The 15975-nt window shown below is 36.6% G+C and overlaps 1 protein-coding gene across 20 annotated transcripts in view; it reads right to left on the reverse strand.

The window, feature by feature from the left end:
- Window position 1: 1 nt before the first annotated feature.
- LOC106867912 (uncharacterized) overlaps window positions 2-15975 on the reverse strand; it is a 90572-nt gene continuing 74598 nt past the window's right edge. For 14 of the 20 annotated variants that reach the window (XM_089359687.1, XM_089359689.1, XM_089359681.1 and 11 more), the window contains 6 exons: window positions 14553-14636; window positions 10265-10699; window positions 8229-8413; window positions 6987-7061; window positions 5939-6135; window positions 2-587 (listed from right to left, as the gene is read on the reverse strand). In XM_089359687.1, coding sequence (XP_089215813.1) covers window positions 509-587; window positions 5939-6135; window positions 6987-7061; window positions 8229-8413; window positions 10265-10699; window positions 14553-14636 — 1055 coding nt within the window. In that variant the 3' untranslated portion in view covers window positions 2-508. The remainder of the gene's footprint in view (window positions 588-5938; window positions 6136-6986; window positions 7062-8228; window positions 8414-10264; window positions 10700-14552; window positions 14637-15975) is intronic. The other 6 variants (XM_089359684.1, XM_089359683.1, XM_089359674.1 and 3 more) reach the window with 1 other exon arrangement.

The following is a 15975-nucleotide window of genomic DNA, read 5'->3' on the forward strand; positions in this document are numbered from 1 at the left end:
CTTTTGTATTTCTTTTTTTTTATATTTGCACTTTTATTTTATTTAAAATTTTCAAGCCATTGTGTGTGTAAATTACCATGAGTTATATAGCTTTGAAAAAGCAAGTATTTGCATAATTTATAGCAAATTTTTTTTATAGATGCTCATTGTCTATTAAGAAGGGATCTAGCAGATTTTCCTGCTTGTCTAAGACAAATTAATGCAATCTTCAACATGATAATGTTTACAGTAGGATATGCTTAAATTGCAATTTGAAACAAACCACTATGTCACATTGTGGCTCATAATTAATGGCAGCTGAATCTACCAAAATTAATGTTTATCATAGATATGAAATTTACATGTTCATTTTAGTATGTATGCAACTTAATTCTTTAAAATTTCTATAATTTTTTCCCTTTTATGTGGCTCATAATCAACAGCAGATGAATATACCAAAATTTATATATGTAATTACACAACTATCATTAATCGTAATTACACATTAGTTTAGTAATTGTGCAAATTATTAATTCTTGGATGACATTTTCTTTTTAAGTGCTTCTAAACTTGACGTGAACATTTTTTTCTGGGTCACTTGATCCAGTCTGCAAAAATAATGTAAAATTTAATTATAAACTAAAGAAAAGAAAACTTACATCAAATTAAAAGGTTGAATCATTAATGATAGTCAATATTATAGTTATTCCATAGGGAAATGTTGCTAATCCCCAACTTACTTAAGAGCATTTTATAGTTAAATACAGTTCATCATCTGGTACTATCAGTAGTAGGCCAGCACTCATTGCTCTTTTCAGGTCATTCAAGAGTGGAAGTAGGTTATAGTTATCTCCCAAGCTGGAAGCTTGCAAAAGAGTGTTCTTTGTTGACTGAATTTCATCATGAAATGGACTAGTGGTTAGTGATAATACAATTTCCTATATTCTAACCATCTCTGCAGTAGTTTGATAACTGAAGACAGATTTTGTTTATAGGAAGGTTTCAGTTCAGCATTATATGCTAACTAAACATAGTAATTATATAATGCTGTGTCTTCAGGAAGATGCTTTACTCACATGTCAACATTGTACCATAGAACGAGGGGCGGCCTAGTTCTAAATTATATGTGCCTCTAATGTATCAGTTAACTGGAGAATAAAGGGCAACATAATTTGCATGAGAGCATGTTTGGCAGGCAGTAACCAACAAGATTAGAAAACCAGACTGATATAAAATGGTTAAAGAGAATCCAACTAACATTGTCTCACACAAGATGAAGTAGAGCTCTTGTAAATTCATATTAATTCTTAATGTCCTGTGTCACAACTGTCTCTGAATTGTGAACAACAAATAGCCTTAATTAAAATTGTGTTGTTTGGAGCTGAGAAACAGCAACTAAGCACTCTTCTGTGTACAAAATAAACTTTATCCTCATTTTAGAAAGAACATCTTGTTTACACCAGGTTCATATATTTTTTTCAAGGTTTAATTTAATTAAAGAATGAAAGCTAGAACCTGTATATGCCAGCATAGAATTTATATCGGGATTTATTGATTCTTAATAGGACTAGAGAGATCACAAGTTTGATCACTGTACAAAACATTTTTGTTAGTGATATGGACTTTATAAAGCCTTTGAACTTAGAAAGCAAAGCTATTTCATGAAGAAATGTTTGTCAAGAGGAGTGATAAGTCTACATGGTATTAATGTCAAGAGAGCAATGTCACCTCCATTATATTAATGGAGTTTTGCCAATGATCTATAAAACTACTGAGACCATAAGTTTCCTTGAAAATACTTTAGAGTATCTTCTATAGTATTACTACAAAACATGCTTTCGGATGGAAGAATAAAATTTTAAACTTGCAACATGTTATATCAAAGATTGTTAAATATGTGCAGAAAATCAGAGCCAGAGTATTGACCCTTTTGTTACCATATTTCTCTTGAAATACATGACCTGTGTTTCAATTAATTTTGAAAATATGGCGTGGCTGTGTGGTGAGAAGCTTGCTTCCCAACCACATGGTTTCGGGTTCAGTCCCAGTATGTGGCATTTTGGGCAAGTATTTTCTATTATAGTCTCAGGCCGACCAAAGCTTTGTGAGGGGATTTGGTTGACAGGAACTGAAAGAAGCCTGTCGTGTGTGTGTGTCTGTCTGTCCCACACCATCGCTTGACAATCAATGATGGTATGTTTATGTCCCCGTAACTTAGCGGTTCGGCAAAAGAAACCGATGGAATAAGTACTAGGCTCACAAAGAATAAATCCTGGAGTCGATTTCTTCGACTAAAGCCCTTCAGGACAGTGCTCCAGCATAGCCGCAGCCAAATGCTGTGACATGTAAAAGAAAAGAATAATCAATTAAAATAAATGTTACTAAGCTGGAGTAAGGCAGTAAGCTGGCAGAATCATTAGCACACTGGGCAAAATGCTTAGCAGCATTTCATCCATCGTTATGTTCTGAGTTCAAATTCCACCAAGGTTGACTTTGCTTTTCATCCTTTTGGGCTCGATAAAATAAGTACCAGTTGAACACTTGGGTTGATGTAATCGACTAGCCCCCCCCCCCCCCCCCCCCAATTTTCAAGCCTTGTACCTCTATAGTAGAAAGGATTATTAAGCTGGTGTTTGGAATATAAATTAACATGAAATTCTGATGGAAGGTCTTAATTTAGATCACTTGAAAACAGGAAGTTTGTACCATAGAACTAGGGGCGACCTCAGGCAGGTTGGTATCAAAAGGGTTAATGTTAATAGTCACTGAGGTCATGTGTTCAAAGAGACCCTGAGTTGACATGTCCTTGATTGAGAAACAGGAGAAATTTAAACAACTGATGATCGTTACAGATATGAGATGAGAGTTTTGTGTCTGAGATGAATAAGCTGTGTAAAGCCAAGTGAGAGAACTGTTGAGAAGTCCTGGTCACTTACACATTTTCATTTTAATATGAATGCATAAACCCTGGAGTTTTGGGGCATATTGTGGGTGTTTCAGTGCCATAGTGGAAACTCACTGTGGAGTGAGCACACAGCAAGAGATATCTTTAGAGGAAGAACTCCTATCAAACAAGGGTCTCAATCTGTTAGTTCCAGACTTTCTAAGGGTGTTGATGACACTTGAGTTTCCTGCTGTTTTTGAAAAGTCACCTTTAATGGAGATTAAACTCAGAATCTTTGGGTGATCTTATTTCCCTGAATGATATATATCGGTCAATCAAGAAGACCAACACAAGAACTAGTACTGTAGATCTATTTCAAGTTGGGGGTTTCCCTCCTACTATGTTTAGTGCCTTGCAGTTTTCCTTTTCAGCTCCAGCCATCGTTATTCTTGGATCATAGCCTCATTGAACTCTTCTCAGCTGTTTCTGAAAGGTGTTTCATTGTCACTGTTCTTTTGTGACCTTCATTTCCAAGCTGATGTAGTAGTTGGTACATGGAAGTGGCAACAAATCCTTATATGCCAACTTCTACTGCTTGTTAGTATATTAACAATAACATGGATAACAACTTGTACACCATCTGGTATTGTTGTATGAATTTTGGGTTTTCATTCTCTCCCTCTTTATTTTGATAATCTTCCTTTTTTAATAATTAGATAAGCTTCATATTAAGTTAATAACAACTCTAAATTTCAAGGATTTTCAAAGGAAAGAAACAGCTGTAGTAAATGTCTTATATGGAGTTTGAACCAGATAGTGAAAACATCCATGAGAGCATTGATTAAAGTACCAATGAATATATTCCAGAAAGAAAATGAGGTGGAGATATTAAAAATATTTCTCTTTCAAAATTTCCTATTATTTTAGAATGTTATTAAAATATGAAAGGATTGAGAGCAAGCCATAGATGTTTCATGACAAATGTCTTGTTTCTTCACATGCAAGGTTTTGTCACAATGAGTGTATGGTAACAAACGAAGATATTCTGAGTCTATTACACTGATAAATCAACTGTTATTTGCTCTAAAACTCTGGAAATAACCGAGTTAACTCAGTTGTGATATGTAGTATTTTTCATTAATAAGAACATTCTGGAGATAGTCCATCATAGCATAATAATTACCAGAAATGATCAAACCAACAACATTCAGAAAGAAACTTAAGTTCACCAAATTTCATTTTCAATGATGAATTTGTTATCAAGTTAATAAGTTCTGCTTATATGTTACTATGTGAAAATGGGTTTATAAATGTGAGCATAAGTGTGCTCGTGACAAAAGGCCTCTCGTTCAGAGTAAAAGGTAGACTGTATGACACACATGTGCGAACAGCCTCGCTAGATGACAATGAAACAGGGCTGTGACTGCTGAGGACATGCATAAGCTTGCAAGGTATGAAGCTAGTATGCTCCGCTGGATGTGTAATGTCAGTGTGAATACATGACAGAGTGAAAGCACCCTGAGAGAAAAGTTGGACATAAGAAGCATCAGATGTGGTGTGCAAGAGAGACAACTGCACTGGTATGGCCATGTGTTGCATATGGATGAAGACAGCTGTGTGTCACACCCTAGCAGTAGAGAGAACCTGTGGAAGAGGTAGACCCAGGAAGACCTGGGATGAGGTGGTGAAGCATGATCTTCAAACGTTGGGCCTCACGGAGGCGATGACAAGTGACTGAGACCTTTGGAGATATGCTGTGTTTGAGAAGACCTGGCAAGTCAAGTGAGACTGTAACCGTGGCCTATGCCAGTGCAGCATAACTGGCCCATTTAAGAGTACCCTTCAATCATTGGGCAATAAACTGCGCTTGTGAAGAGCTGTTGAGTCAAGTGAAGTCATTGTAGTGGCTGATGGCAGTACTACCTGATTGGCATGTAAAAAGCACCATTTGAGCGTGATCAATACCAGTGCCACCTAACTGGTTCCTGTGCTGGTGACATGTAAAAAGCACCATTCAAGCGTAGTCGATGCCAGTGCCACCTGACTGGCCCTTGTGCTACACTCTCAGAGTGGTTAACATTAGGAAGGGCATCCAGCTGTAGAAACCCTGCCAGATCAGATTGGAGTCTGGTGCATCCTTCTAGCTTGCCAGTCCTCAATCAAACCGTCCAACCCATGCCAGCATGGAAAGCGGACGTTAAATAACGATAATGATGATGATGATGAGTATCAAACCCATGACAATGATTTCCAAATAACTTTTTCATTAATTAAATCTTTTTTAACATATTTTGTAAGATTGCCATTATACTCAGCACATTCATTTTGTTCTTATAAGTGTGGAATCTGTTTGAGATCTTCATTTCCTAGCTGAGAGATGAACAGTTTTTAACTCAGCCAAATGTTATCACATAAAAGTAGTCTTCTTTGAGTAGCTCATTTTTCTCTACTAAAAAATTACTACCAGTTTTTTAATGTCTTCACAGAAGGGATGACAAGGGACTAAGACTCCTGGTAGTTTGCTGTGCTTGAAAAGACATGTCAAGCTAAGTAAAATCACGGTTGTCTTGCATTCAGGTATATACCCTGCATCCTTCTCCAGCTGAGTTCCTAATCTTGTGGGATTATGGGTGTTGTGCCATGTAAAAAGCACCCAGTACACTCTGTAAAGTGGTTGGTGTTAGGAAGGGCATCCAGCCATAAAAAGCATGCCAAAACAGACAAGGAGCCTGGGCAGCTCTTCAGCTCCTGTGAAGCCGTCCAACTCATGTCAGCATGGAAAATTGGAATGAAAGACTTGCTTGTTTGGCAGTGACACAAGTTTACATCTATCGCACAATGTCAAAACAAGGAGACATAGGCCTAAACATGTATGTGCATTTTGTCTACCAAATCCACTCACAAGGCTTTGGTTTGCCAAAAGCTATAGTAGAGGACACTTAAGCAAGGTGCCCAACTATGTGATTGAACCTGAAATTATGTGTTTGGAAAGCAAACTTCTTAATTGCACAGCCATGTTTGTGCCTTTGTATAACACACTTTAAATTTAAACTAATTAAATGCAAAAATACAAACCTTTCCTCGTAATATTTATAAAACTCAAATGCTTGCCACATGAATAATGCAGCTTTCCTGTAATGAACGCACATTTTCAAATATTCAGACTGTATATCTATGTCACTTGCAAGTTTTGAAGTCCTGCATGTAGCTTTTTCATATAATGCTTTCACATCACCATTGACAGGTTTTTCATTCATTTCATTGTAAAGAATCTGTGGTGCAAAAAATAACAAAATCGAAATAAAATTTGACTCATATGGGAAGCTTGTGTATATGTGTGTGTGTGTTAGGAAAACAGCAACATTTATTAATAGGCATAGTTATAAGAAAATTTATAAGATTTGTTGGGCAAGGACACTAAAATATTGAAGTTGAACAAAGAGTAGACAGTATGAAGTAGAATTCGGTTTTTCTGTACCATTTTCACAAACACTGTTTACCACATAGAATAGGGTTTAAAAATTTTCAAAGTTGTGAAATAAATGCATTATAATCAGTGTTTAGTCAGTAATCAGTATCTCAGAATTCAGGGACATATGCAATAGCAATGGTGACTATGTGATAAGTTTGCTTCTCAACCACATGGTTCAGGTTCAGACTCACTGTGTAGAACCTCAGACAAGTGTCTTTTACTATAGCTACAGGCCGACCAAAGCCTTATGAGTGAATCTGGTAGATTGAAAGTGAAAGAAACCCACAGTATATATGTGTATGTCTGTTTATATCCATATAATCATGCTTGTTTGAAAGTGACACTTGTTTACAACTCCCATATGATGTTAAGAGATGGAAACACAGACACACACACATACATATATGATAGATTTCTTTCAGTTCCTATCTACCAAATCCACTTACAAGGCTTTGGTTGGCCTAGGTCTATAGTAGAAGACACTTGCCCAAGGTACCATGCAGTGGAACTGAATCCAAAACTACATGTTTGGGAAGTAGACTTCTTAACTATTGAGTTATGCCTGACCTATATATTTACAAAATTACTGATGAAAGAAAACAAGAGTAGTGTATTCAAAGAATTTTAAGCAAATAAATATTATATACGTACAGAGAGATCCAGAACTTTTCGGAATTGTTTGATATCTAAATCCTTCATATTACAACTGGTCATTTGAGTTATTAACTGAAAAGATTAATTTTTGCAATTGATGAGAAGTGTTATGTAATCTGTTGATGTGAAACTAGTGTATTAATATTACAGCCAACATATTATTATTGTTTTCATGGCATACTACCTTAGCAGGGACTGCAAGCTGTGTGCTGGTATGGTCATGTAATACATATGAATGGAGAGTCAGATCAAGAAGTGCTAATTGTGGAGGGAACGTGTTGAAGGGGAGCTCCAGGAGGAGAGAAAGCACCTTCAGATGTTGGACCTCAGAGGGGATGACAAGGGGACCAAGACTTCTGGTGCTTTGCGGTGCTTGAGAAAAGTTAGTAAATACATGGTTGTCTTTGCATACAAGCATGTCCCCTGCATCCCTCTCCAGCTGAGCATTCTTAATTTTGCCGGCTCATGGGTGCTGGTGCCACGTAAAGAGCACCCATGTTGGTGCTGTGTAAGAGCACCCAGTACACTTTGCAAAGTGCTTGGTGTTAGGAAGGGCATTCAGCCATAAAAAGCATGCCAAAACAGACAAGGAGCCTGGGCAGCTCTTCAGCTCCTGTCAAGCCATCCAACTCATGTCAGCATGGAAAATGGACGATGAAATGATGAAAAACCATGCCAGAACAAACATGGAGCCTGGGTAGCTCTCCAGCTCCTATCAAATCATCCAACCTATGCCAGCATGGAAAATGGACGTCAAATGATGATGATAGGTTTGTTCAAAAAATATTCTGGGGTATATATGTAGGCCTACTGCATTTTAGTAATCATACATTATAATTTTAGTAATTATATAAGACTTATCTACCCAACTGTTTTCACCTTCCTCTGACAATGAAATTTTCAAGAGCAATGTAAAAAATTGGAAGATATTAACTTTGTTAATCAAAGTGTTGATATATAATATCAAAACCACCACTTCACCACTCTAAACTAGAATGAAAACAAATATTGCTCACACTTTGTTAAGGAATAATAAGGAATTGCATTCATTTATTCAAAACTTGTTTCAACCAGAAAAAAATCCCCCCAAAACTCATCAATTTAAAAATTTCAAGTATATCTATCAAGAGTTATTTTAGAAAGAGTGAGAGGGACTGAGGCAGTAGGATTTCTTTCACTGGTATTCTGTGGTGAGTCACACCAATAAACAGAAGTGCTTTTAAAAAAATGATACATTACCTTTATACTTTTGTGATTATTCATCATCTTTTGTAAAAACTTAATATCCTCTTCTTTTTTATTATCAAAAATTATCAATTTATTAATATTTCCAGCAGCAATTACTTTAGACTGGGCTAATACAGCTATTGTGTCCAATTCCAACAGTTCTTGTTCAAGAGTGGGATCAAACTGTTGCAAGATCACTATAAAACACAAACCAGCTTTTTTTTTTAAATTTCAAAACATTAAACATTGACAAAACAAAATATGAATAGTTATCTACACTGGCTTAAAGATATAATGCAAACAGAAAATGTATATCAAGTAAAAAATTTGCTATGATTTCACTGTAGTAGATGGATGATGTAGAGGTAGATAAGAAAAAAATGTGGGATGAAGAAATTAGAAAGGTGAGACTCTCAGATAAGATGCTGTTCAAAATACAGAAAGATGTATTGAAAAATGTGTCCAAAATACATTATCACACACTATCAGACCAATTATACTCACAGACATTAGCAACAGATAAGAAAAAAAAAAAAAAAAGAAGAAAGTAAACCAAAAATTGACACAAATATGAATGTAGGGCTAAGAAAGTTTCTTCATTGTTGTATGGCTTCAAGTGCGATTCTACATGTGACATTTTGGACACCTACCAAAGTCTTTGGTAGATATTTGGTAAAGGGGAGCAGTGTGAAAGCCTGTTAGAATGATCCTCACTGTTCTCAGGTGATAAACTTATTCCATTGCCCGGTTTAATACCTGCTCCTGAGTTGCCATTAGCAGGGACAATTCTGTTGCAAGTGTTAGGGTCAGGTCTCTGGTCTAAGAACATCTACTTCTCATTAGTCTTGGAAACTCTGGAAAGTTACATGGGTGCTACCATTTTCCCAGAGTAAACCTTTGTAGATGATGAAAGAATGGCAGCTAACATTTGCACTAATCAACTACGGATTAGCGAGTAAAAACGTTGGAACTATATAAAATAATCTTAACCTGTGTACCTGTTCACAATCAGAAGCTACTGAAGTGATTGAAAGACAGTTCTTACAGCAAACAACAATCAAGAATAAAAGAACTAAAATAATTGCAAAAACTAAGACATAATGATCAATATGTAATATGAAATCATGTAGTACAGGCATGTGGCTTCGTAGGTAGGGTATTCAGCTTATGAGCATAAAGTTGAGTTTGATTCCCAGCTGCACCCAATGTCCTTGAGCAAGACACTCTAATTTTATGTTGCTCCAGTCCACTCAGCAGGCAAAGATAAGTAGTACCTGTATTCCCAAGAGCCAGCCATGTCACATTCTGTATCATGCTGAATCTGAGAACTATGTTAAGGTTACACATGTCTGTGGAGTGCTCAGCCACTTGCAGATTAATTTCACAAGCAGACTGTTTCGCTAATCAGATCAAGTGAAACCTTTGTCATTGTAACCAATAGAGTGACACTTATGAAATCATGTGATTTAAAGTTTAGAGTACTGTAATCAAATTATAAGATCATGGGTTCAGTTTCTAAACTGTGTACATGCTATGTCCTTGAACAAGGAATTTCATGTCACATTGCTCCCATCTACTCAGCTAATAATGAGTACCAGCAGAGTGCTAGTGCAGCCCTCTTTCCTTTCAGCTTCATTTATTGAATAAAACATAAGTAATTAATTTTCTTTAGCTTAAATAATTTATATGCTAAAATATGTTTATTGACTATATGTACAAAATTAACCTAAGTGTTTCTATTAACTTGAAAGTACATCATGAATAAAAAAAAAAAAAAATAATAATTGGGGCCACTTCACTAAATGGTTGCTCAGGCTGCTAGAAATGGCAGCCAAATTTACTAGTATCTAGGTTAAACTGCAGACAGTCCTGGATACATTACACCTCAAACAAAGGCAGGGTCATCAGAGCTTGCAAACCTTTGATCACAGGTCGACTAAATTAGAAGCAACTTGTAGCAGAACAATCGTACAACAACCAAACCAACTACCTATCATAAATGACAAGAAACATGAAAAATACACGAAATAAGAAAAATAAAATCTCACCTGCATCATTCTCTGATTTTACAGTATCCTGTTCTTCTGTAACATGTTCTTCCTCATCTTCAGAATTTGAGGATTCTTGCTTGATTTTTTTTACTTTCTGCCTACGCTTGCTTTTCGTCACAGTTTCTTCTTCAACTTCTTCTTCCTCATCTTCTGCATTTACAGCAGAAGTTATTTCATAGTTTCTTTTTGGTTTCAGACTTTTCTTTTGTTCAGACTCAATAATGTCACTTTCTTGTTTTTTAGATGCTTTCATATTTTTTCCCTCTTGCTCAGCCATATTGTTCTGCACCTTATCTTTCAAATCATTGTTCTTTAATCCTTTCTGCTTCTTCTTCTTCTTCTTCTTTCTATCTGCTTTCTCAGATGAAGTGTCATCAACAGGATTATAACCAGGAGGATAATTATTGGATTTCCCATCTGGTTTTATACCTGCTAAAAAAAAAAAAAAATGAATATGTATATAAAGAAATAGATAATGAAGAATTATGTTCATATGATACTTGATTCACTAACACACATTTCAAATAATCTAATGAACTGAATCCATTATAGTGGTTTGCATGCTTAATCAATCCATTTAGTTAATCAATTAATCAACTAATTTACAGAACAGTTGTCTCCCAAGTCATACTTCTAAAAACCTTAAAAGTATCTGTTTATTTTATTGTGAAGGTATACATTAATCAGAGCTGAACTATCAGACATTAAACAATGACAATGTTAATGAAGACGATGATGATGACTATATATATATATATATATATATATATATATATGTATCATCATCATCATTTTAACACCTACTTTTCTATGCTTGCATGGGCCAGACGTAATTTAAGGCAGACTTCCTATAGCCAGATGTCTTTCCTGTCACCAACCTCCTATTTCTAAGCAAGATAATAATTCTCCAGAGCCAGACAGGTTTCCACATAAGACTGGAAACAAACATTGCCTGTATGATGGTGATGCTTGTTTACAATCATCACATGATGTCAAGACAAAGGTACACACACACAGATATGACAGCCTTCCTCCAGTTTTTGTCAACCAAATCTACTCACAAGGTTTTGGTAAACCTAAAGCTATAGCAGAAGACACTCACATAAAATGCCATGCAATGTAACTGAGTCTGAAACCATGCAGTTGGGAAGTAGAATTCTTAACTACACAGGCATGTCTACCTGCCTGCCACCCATCCATACACACACACATGTGAGTGCATATATATATATATATATATATATATATATATATATATATATATATATATATATATATATATATTCATATAGATATAGGGTAAAAATTATTAATTAATTAATAATTAGTAATTTTACCAAGTAGTTCGGGGTGTTAAAAAACCATTATCGGTAAATATAAACATAATTAAAAATTTAGAGTTTAGCAAGTATTGCTTCACCACACACCGAAAATTAGAAATAGCAGCCAAAACTGCTATTTCTATATATATATATATATATATATGTATATATATATATATATATATATATATATATATATCATCATCATCGCGTTTAACGTCCGCTTTCCATGCTAGCATGGGTTGGACGATTTGACTGAGGACTGGTGAAACCGGATGGCAACACCAGGCTCCAATCTAATTTGGCAGATTTTCTACAGCTGGATGCCCTTCCTAACGCCAACCACTCAGAGAGTGTAGTGGGTGCTTTTACGTGTCACCTGCACGAAAACGGCCATGCTCGAAATGGTGTCTTTTATGTGCCACCCGCACAAGCCAGTCCAGGGGCACTGGCAACGATCTCGCTCGAAAATCCTACGGGAGCCAGTCAGGCGGTACTGGCAACAGCCACACTCAAAATGGTGCATCTCATGTGCCACCCGCACAAGAGCCAGTCCAGGAGCACTGGCAACGATCTTACTTGGCTTGCTGGGTCTTCTCACGCACAGCACATTTCCAAAGGTCTCAGTCAGTGGTCATCGCCTCGGTGAGGCCCAATGTACGAAGGTCTTGCCTCACCACCTCAGCCCAGGTCTTCCTGGGCCTACCGCTTCCACGGGTTCCCTCAACTGTTAGGGTGTGGCACTTTTTCATGCAGCTATCCTCATCCATTCTCACCACATGTCCATACAGCGCAATCGTCTCTCTTGCACACCACAACTGATGCTTCTAATGTTCAGCTTTTCTCTCAAGATACTTACACTCTGACGGGTATTCACATTGACATTACACATCCAACGGAGCATACTGGCTTCATTCCTTGCGAGCTTACGTATGTCCTCAGCAGTTACAGCCCATGTTTCACTGCCATGTAGCATGGCTGTTCGTACGCATGCGTCATACAGTCTGCCTTTTACTCTGAGTGAGAGTCCCTTTGTCGCCAGCAGGGGTAAGAGCTCTCTAAACTTTGCCCAGGCTATTCTTATTCTAGCAGCTACACTTTCAGCGCACCCACCCCCACTACTAACTTGGTCGCCCAGATAGCGGAAGCTATCGACTACCTCTAGTTTTTCACTCTCTCCTACACTGTCTTGCAACACGAAATACCTCGAGTCTTTGGTCCTCACGTTGCAGAACATTGGCAAATCTTTTCTTATCTGCTTCCCCTCTGGCTAAATAAACCTGTCGCCTAGCCTCCCTTCTGGCACATTGGTACAATTCCCTGCTACCACCGTTCTTCCAGTCCTTCCAAGCCTGTTTCTTTTGTCAAATTCAAATTACGACAAACGTAAATAAACAAACGAAGCTCACATGTAATGACGGGGATGTGAGTTCGAGTCCACAGCTAGTCACCTACACTTTTCTCTGCAAAATAGGGATAGTTTATCCTGTTCAGGCTATATTATTAATATATATATATATATATATATATATATATATATATATATATATATTAGTGAGAGTGCCATGTCGACCAGCTGATTTCGGTTAGAACTAATCTTCATTGGTGATGCTACTCTGTTACTGATAGGTAAGCTGAAATCTCCTGCCAGTCATCATCATTATCATCATTTAACGTCTGCTTTCCATGCTAGCATGGGTTGGACAATTTGACTGGGGTCTGGTGAACCAGATGGTTACACCAGACTCCAAGAAATTACCATATGAATCAATGGTTGATTCCGTAAAATGATAATGTGAAATTTATAAAATTATTAAGGTGGCTAGATGCAATTTAAAACCTAAAAGTGATTAGGGGTGCAAGTCTGCACCAGCATGCTAGAAATAAGAGTAGCCACGAATGGGGCACAATTCTATTTACTGACAAGGGAAACAACCTACCAAAGCAAGCAAAAGCGCCATATCAACTGGCCAAATGAAGATTAATTCTATTTGAGGTCAGCCAGAATAATATTAGAGTGGCAACCATTACCTATTAGCATAGGTTATATTTAATATAAGCCTTCTCTCATAGGTGGACAAGTGGCCAAGTCATTTAGAACATTAAAAAAAAAAATTGCACTGCATTGCAGTATTTGGTTTTAAGTGTCTGTACTCTGAGTTCAAATCTTGCCTTTTACCACTTTTGTGTGAGTGAGTTCATATTTTTATCTACAAGTGTTCACTCACTGGTTGCAAACAACAGCTGCATGACAATGAAATCATGTCCAAGCTTCTTGATATGTTGTGTGATCTTTGTAAACAAAAGTACATTCATATGGTGCTATATGTTGTTCCGTAGTGGAGGCGCAATGGCCCAGTGGTTAGAGCAGCAGACTCATGGTCATAGGATCGCGGTTTCGATTCCCAGACTGGGTGTTGTGAGTGTTTATTGAGCGAAAACACTTAAAGTTCCACTAGGCTCCGGCAGGGGATGGTGGTGAACCCTGCTGTACTCTTTCACCACAACTTTCTCTCACTCTTACTTCCTGTTTCTGTTGTGCCTGTAATTCAAAGGGTCAGCCTTGTCACACTGTGTCATGCTGGATATCCTTGAGAACTACGTTAAGGGTACACGTGTCTGTGGAGTGCTCAGCCATTTGCATGTTAATTTCACGCGCAGGCTGTTCCATTGATCGGATCAACTGGAACCCTTGACGTCGTAAGCGATGGAGTGCCAACAACAACAACAACGTTGTTCCGTAGACTGGCATAACCTCCCTTGGAAACAAGTGGTGGTGGAGACATCAGAAAGGGTGTCCAGCCATAGAAAACTCTTCCCCAACATACTCTTGTATGATTCATGCAAGCACAGAAAAGTAGACATGAAAGTAATGATGATGATAAATAACATAAATTAAGACAAAAAAAAAAAAATTATTTGGAAATAGCAGAAATTCAAACAAAGTAAATATTTTACTTTACCTTCTCTTAAAGCCACACGTTCAGAAATATTGCTGCTTTTGGTTGGACCGGTTTCAACTGGTTCAGTTAGACTCAAATGACGTCCTTTCAAAATAATGTTTATAATAAAGATTATTCAGTATAAAATATATTTTAAAAAACAGAAAACCGTTGGAAAACAGTTTATAGCAGAGACTCCAGCTAAGAAGATCTGAAGAAGGAATTGTAATTCCGAAATATCATCGGACTATAGATAACCAAATTACAACATGTATATAGTCTATTGTTTGTTCTATAGTGCATTGTTGTACCATTCTAAACTTTTTATTCTTTACAAACAATACACAATGCTTCAAGCGAACTACAATACTCTCCTATTCTGGGATGTATTACATTATTATCATGAGTTTGCATTATCATAATATGAGTAAGTTGATAAAATAAATACCAGTTAAGCACTGGTGTTCGATGAAATCAACTTACTACTTCCTGTAAAATTTCAGGCCTGTGCTGATAGTAGAAAGGATTATTATAACACAAGCAAGTAACAAGAATACCCAGGCTTAGAATTGAAGATGAGTAATCTCAGAAACTTTTAGGTAACTGGCATTGTTGCAAGGAACCAGCTGTCATTATAACAATCATTTTAACATTTCAACTATTGAAACACTTTCATGTTTAGAGAGAAGGCTCTATTTGAAAATTCTTTTGTTAAAATGCTCTTGCATTGTAGCTTCTTTCAAAATTAGATTCTCCACAAGAACTGACTTGTTAAATCAAAACAAGAGAAAGGGATTAATTTTATTCTTTTTGTAACTTTGCAGATACTTAGTAATGAGAAAAACTTAGACATTTGTGAAAAATACTTGTATTGCATTGTAAAACAAAATAGTTACTAGGCAAGACTCAGACCTCCATCAACAAAATAGTCTTTTATATGAAGTACTCCATATGTTGACTCATTCAAATTGCATTCAATGTAGACTAGTTCAAGTTGGTGAGGGGAAAGACATATCTTTTTCTGCTGGTTTTTAACACCCCACCCCCTGCCACCTCTTTTTTTTTCTTAAAGTTCCACTGTTATAAGACTTTGTCCTGGATGGCTTTTGGTGAACTTATGTAGAACTTTAGTATATTATGTGTCAAAGGATCTTTTTTTTTTTGTATGTTTTTATGACAAAGGTAGATTGAATTCTTCCAACAGGATGTTCAGGGTGTATCTTGCTTTGTCATTCTCTGTGATTTGGAATTATTTCACTCTCTCTCTTCGTTAATTAACACATCCAGATTTGATAATTCACTTGAATTTTGTAAGTAACTTTTCCCCATCCCATTTTAACAATTCCAGGTAACTACAATAAATCTTCCTTTTTAAATTGACATACCTGTACAAGTTGTTCAAGATGGAACTGTTTTATGTATCTCTTGTACGGGTCATTTGCCT

Source organism: Octopus bimaculoides, chromosome 11 (genome assembly GCF_046866305.1).
Source record: "Octopus bimaculoides isolate indiv1 chromosome 11, ASM4686630v1, whole genome shotgun sequence".
NCBI classification, from domain to species: domain Eukaryota; kingdom Metazoa; phylum Mollusca; class Cephalopoda; order Octopoda; family Octopodidae; genus Octopus; species Octopus bimaculoides.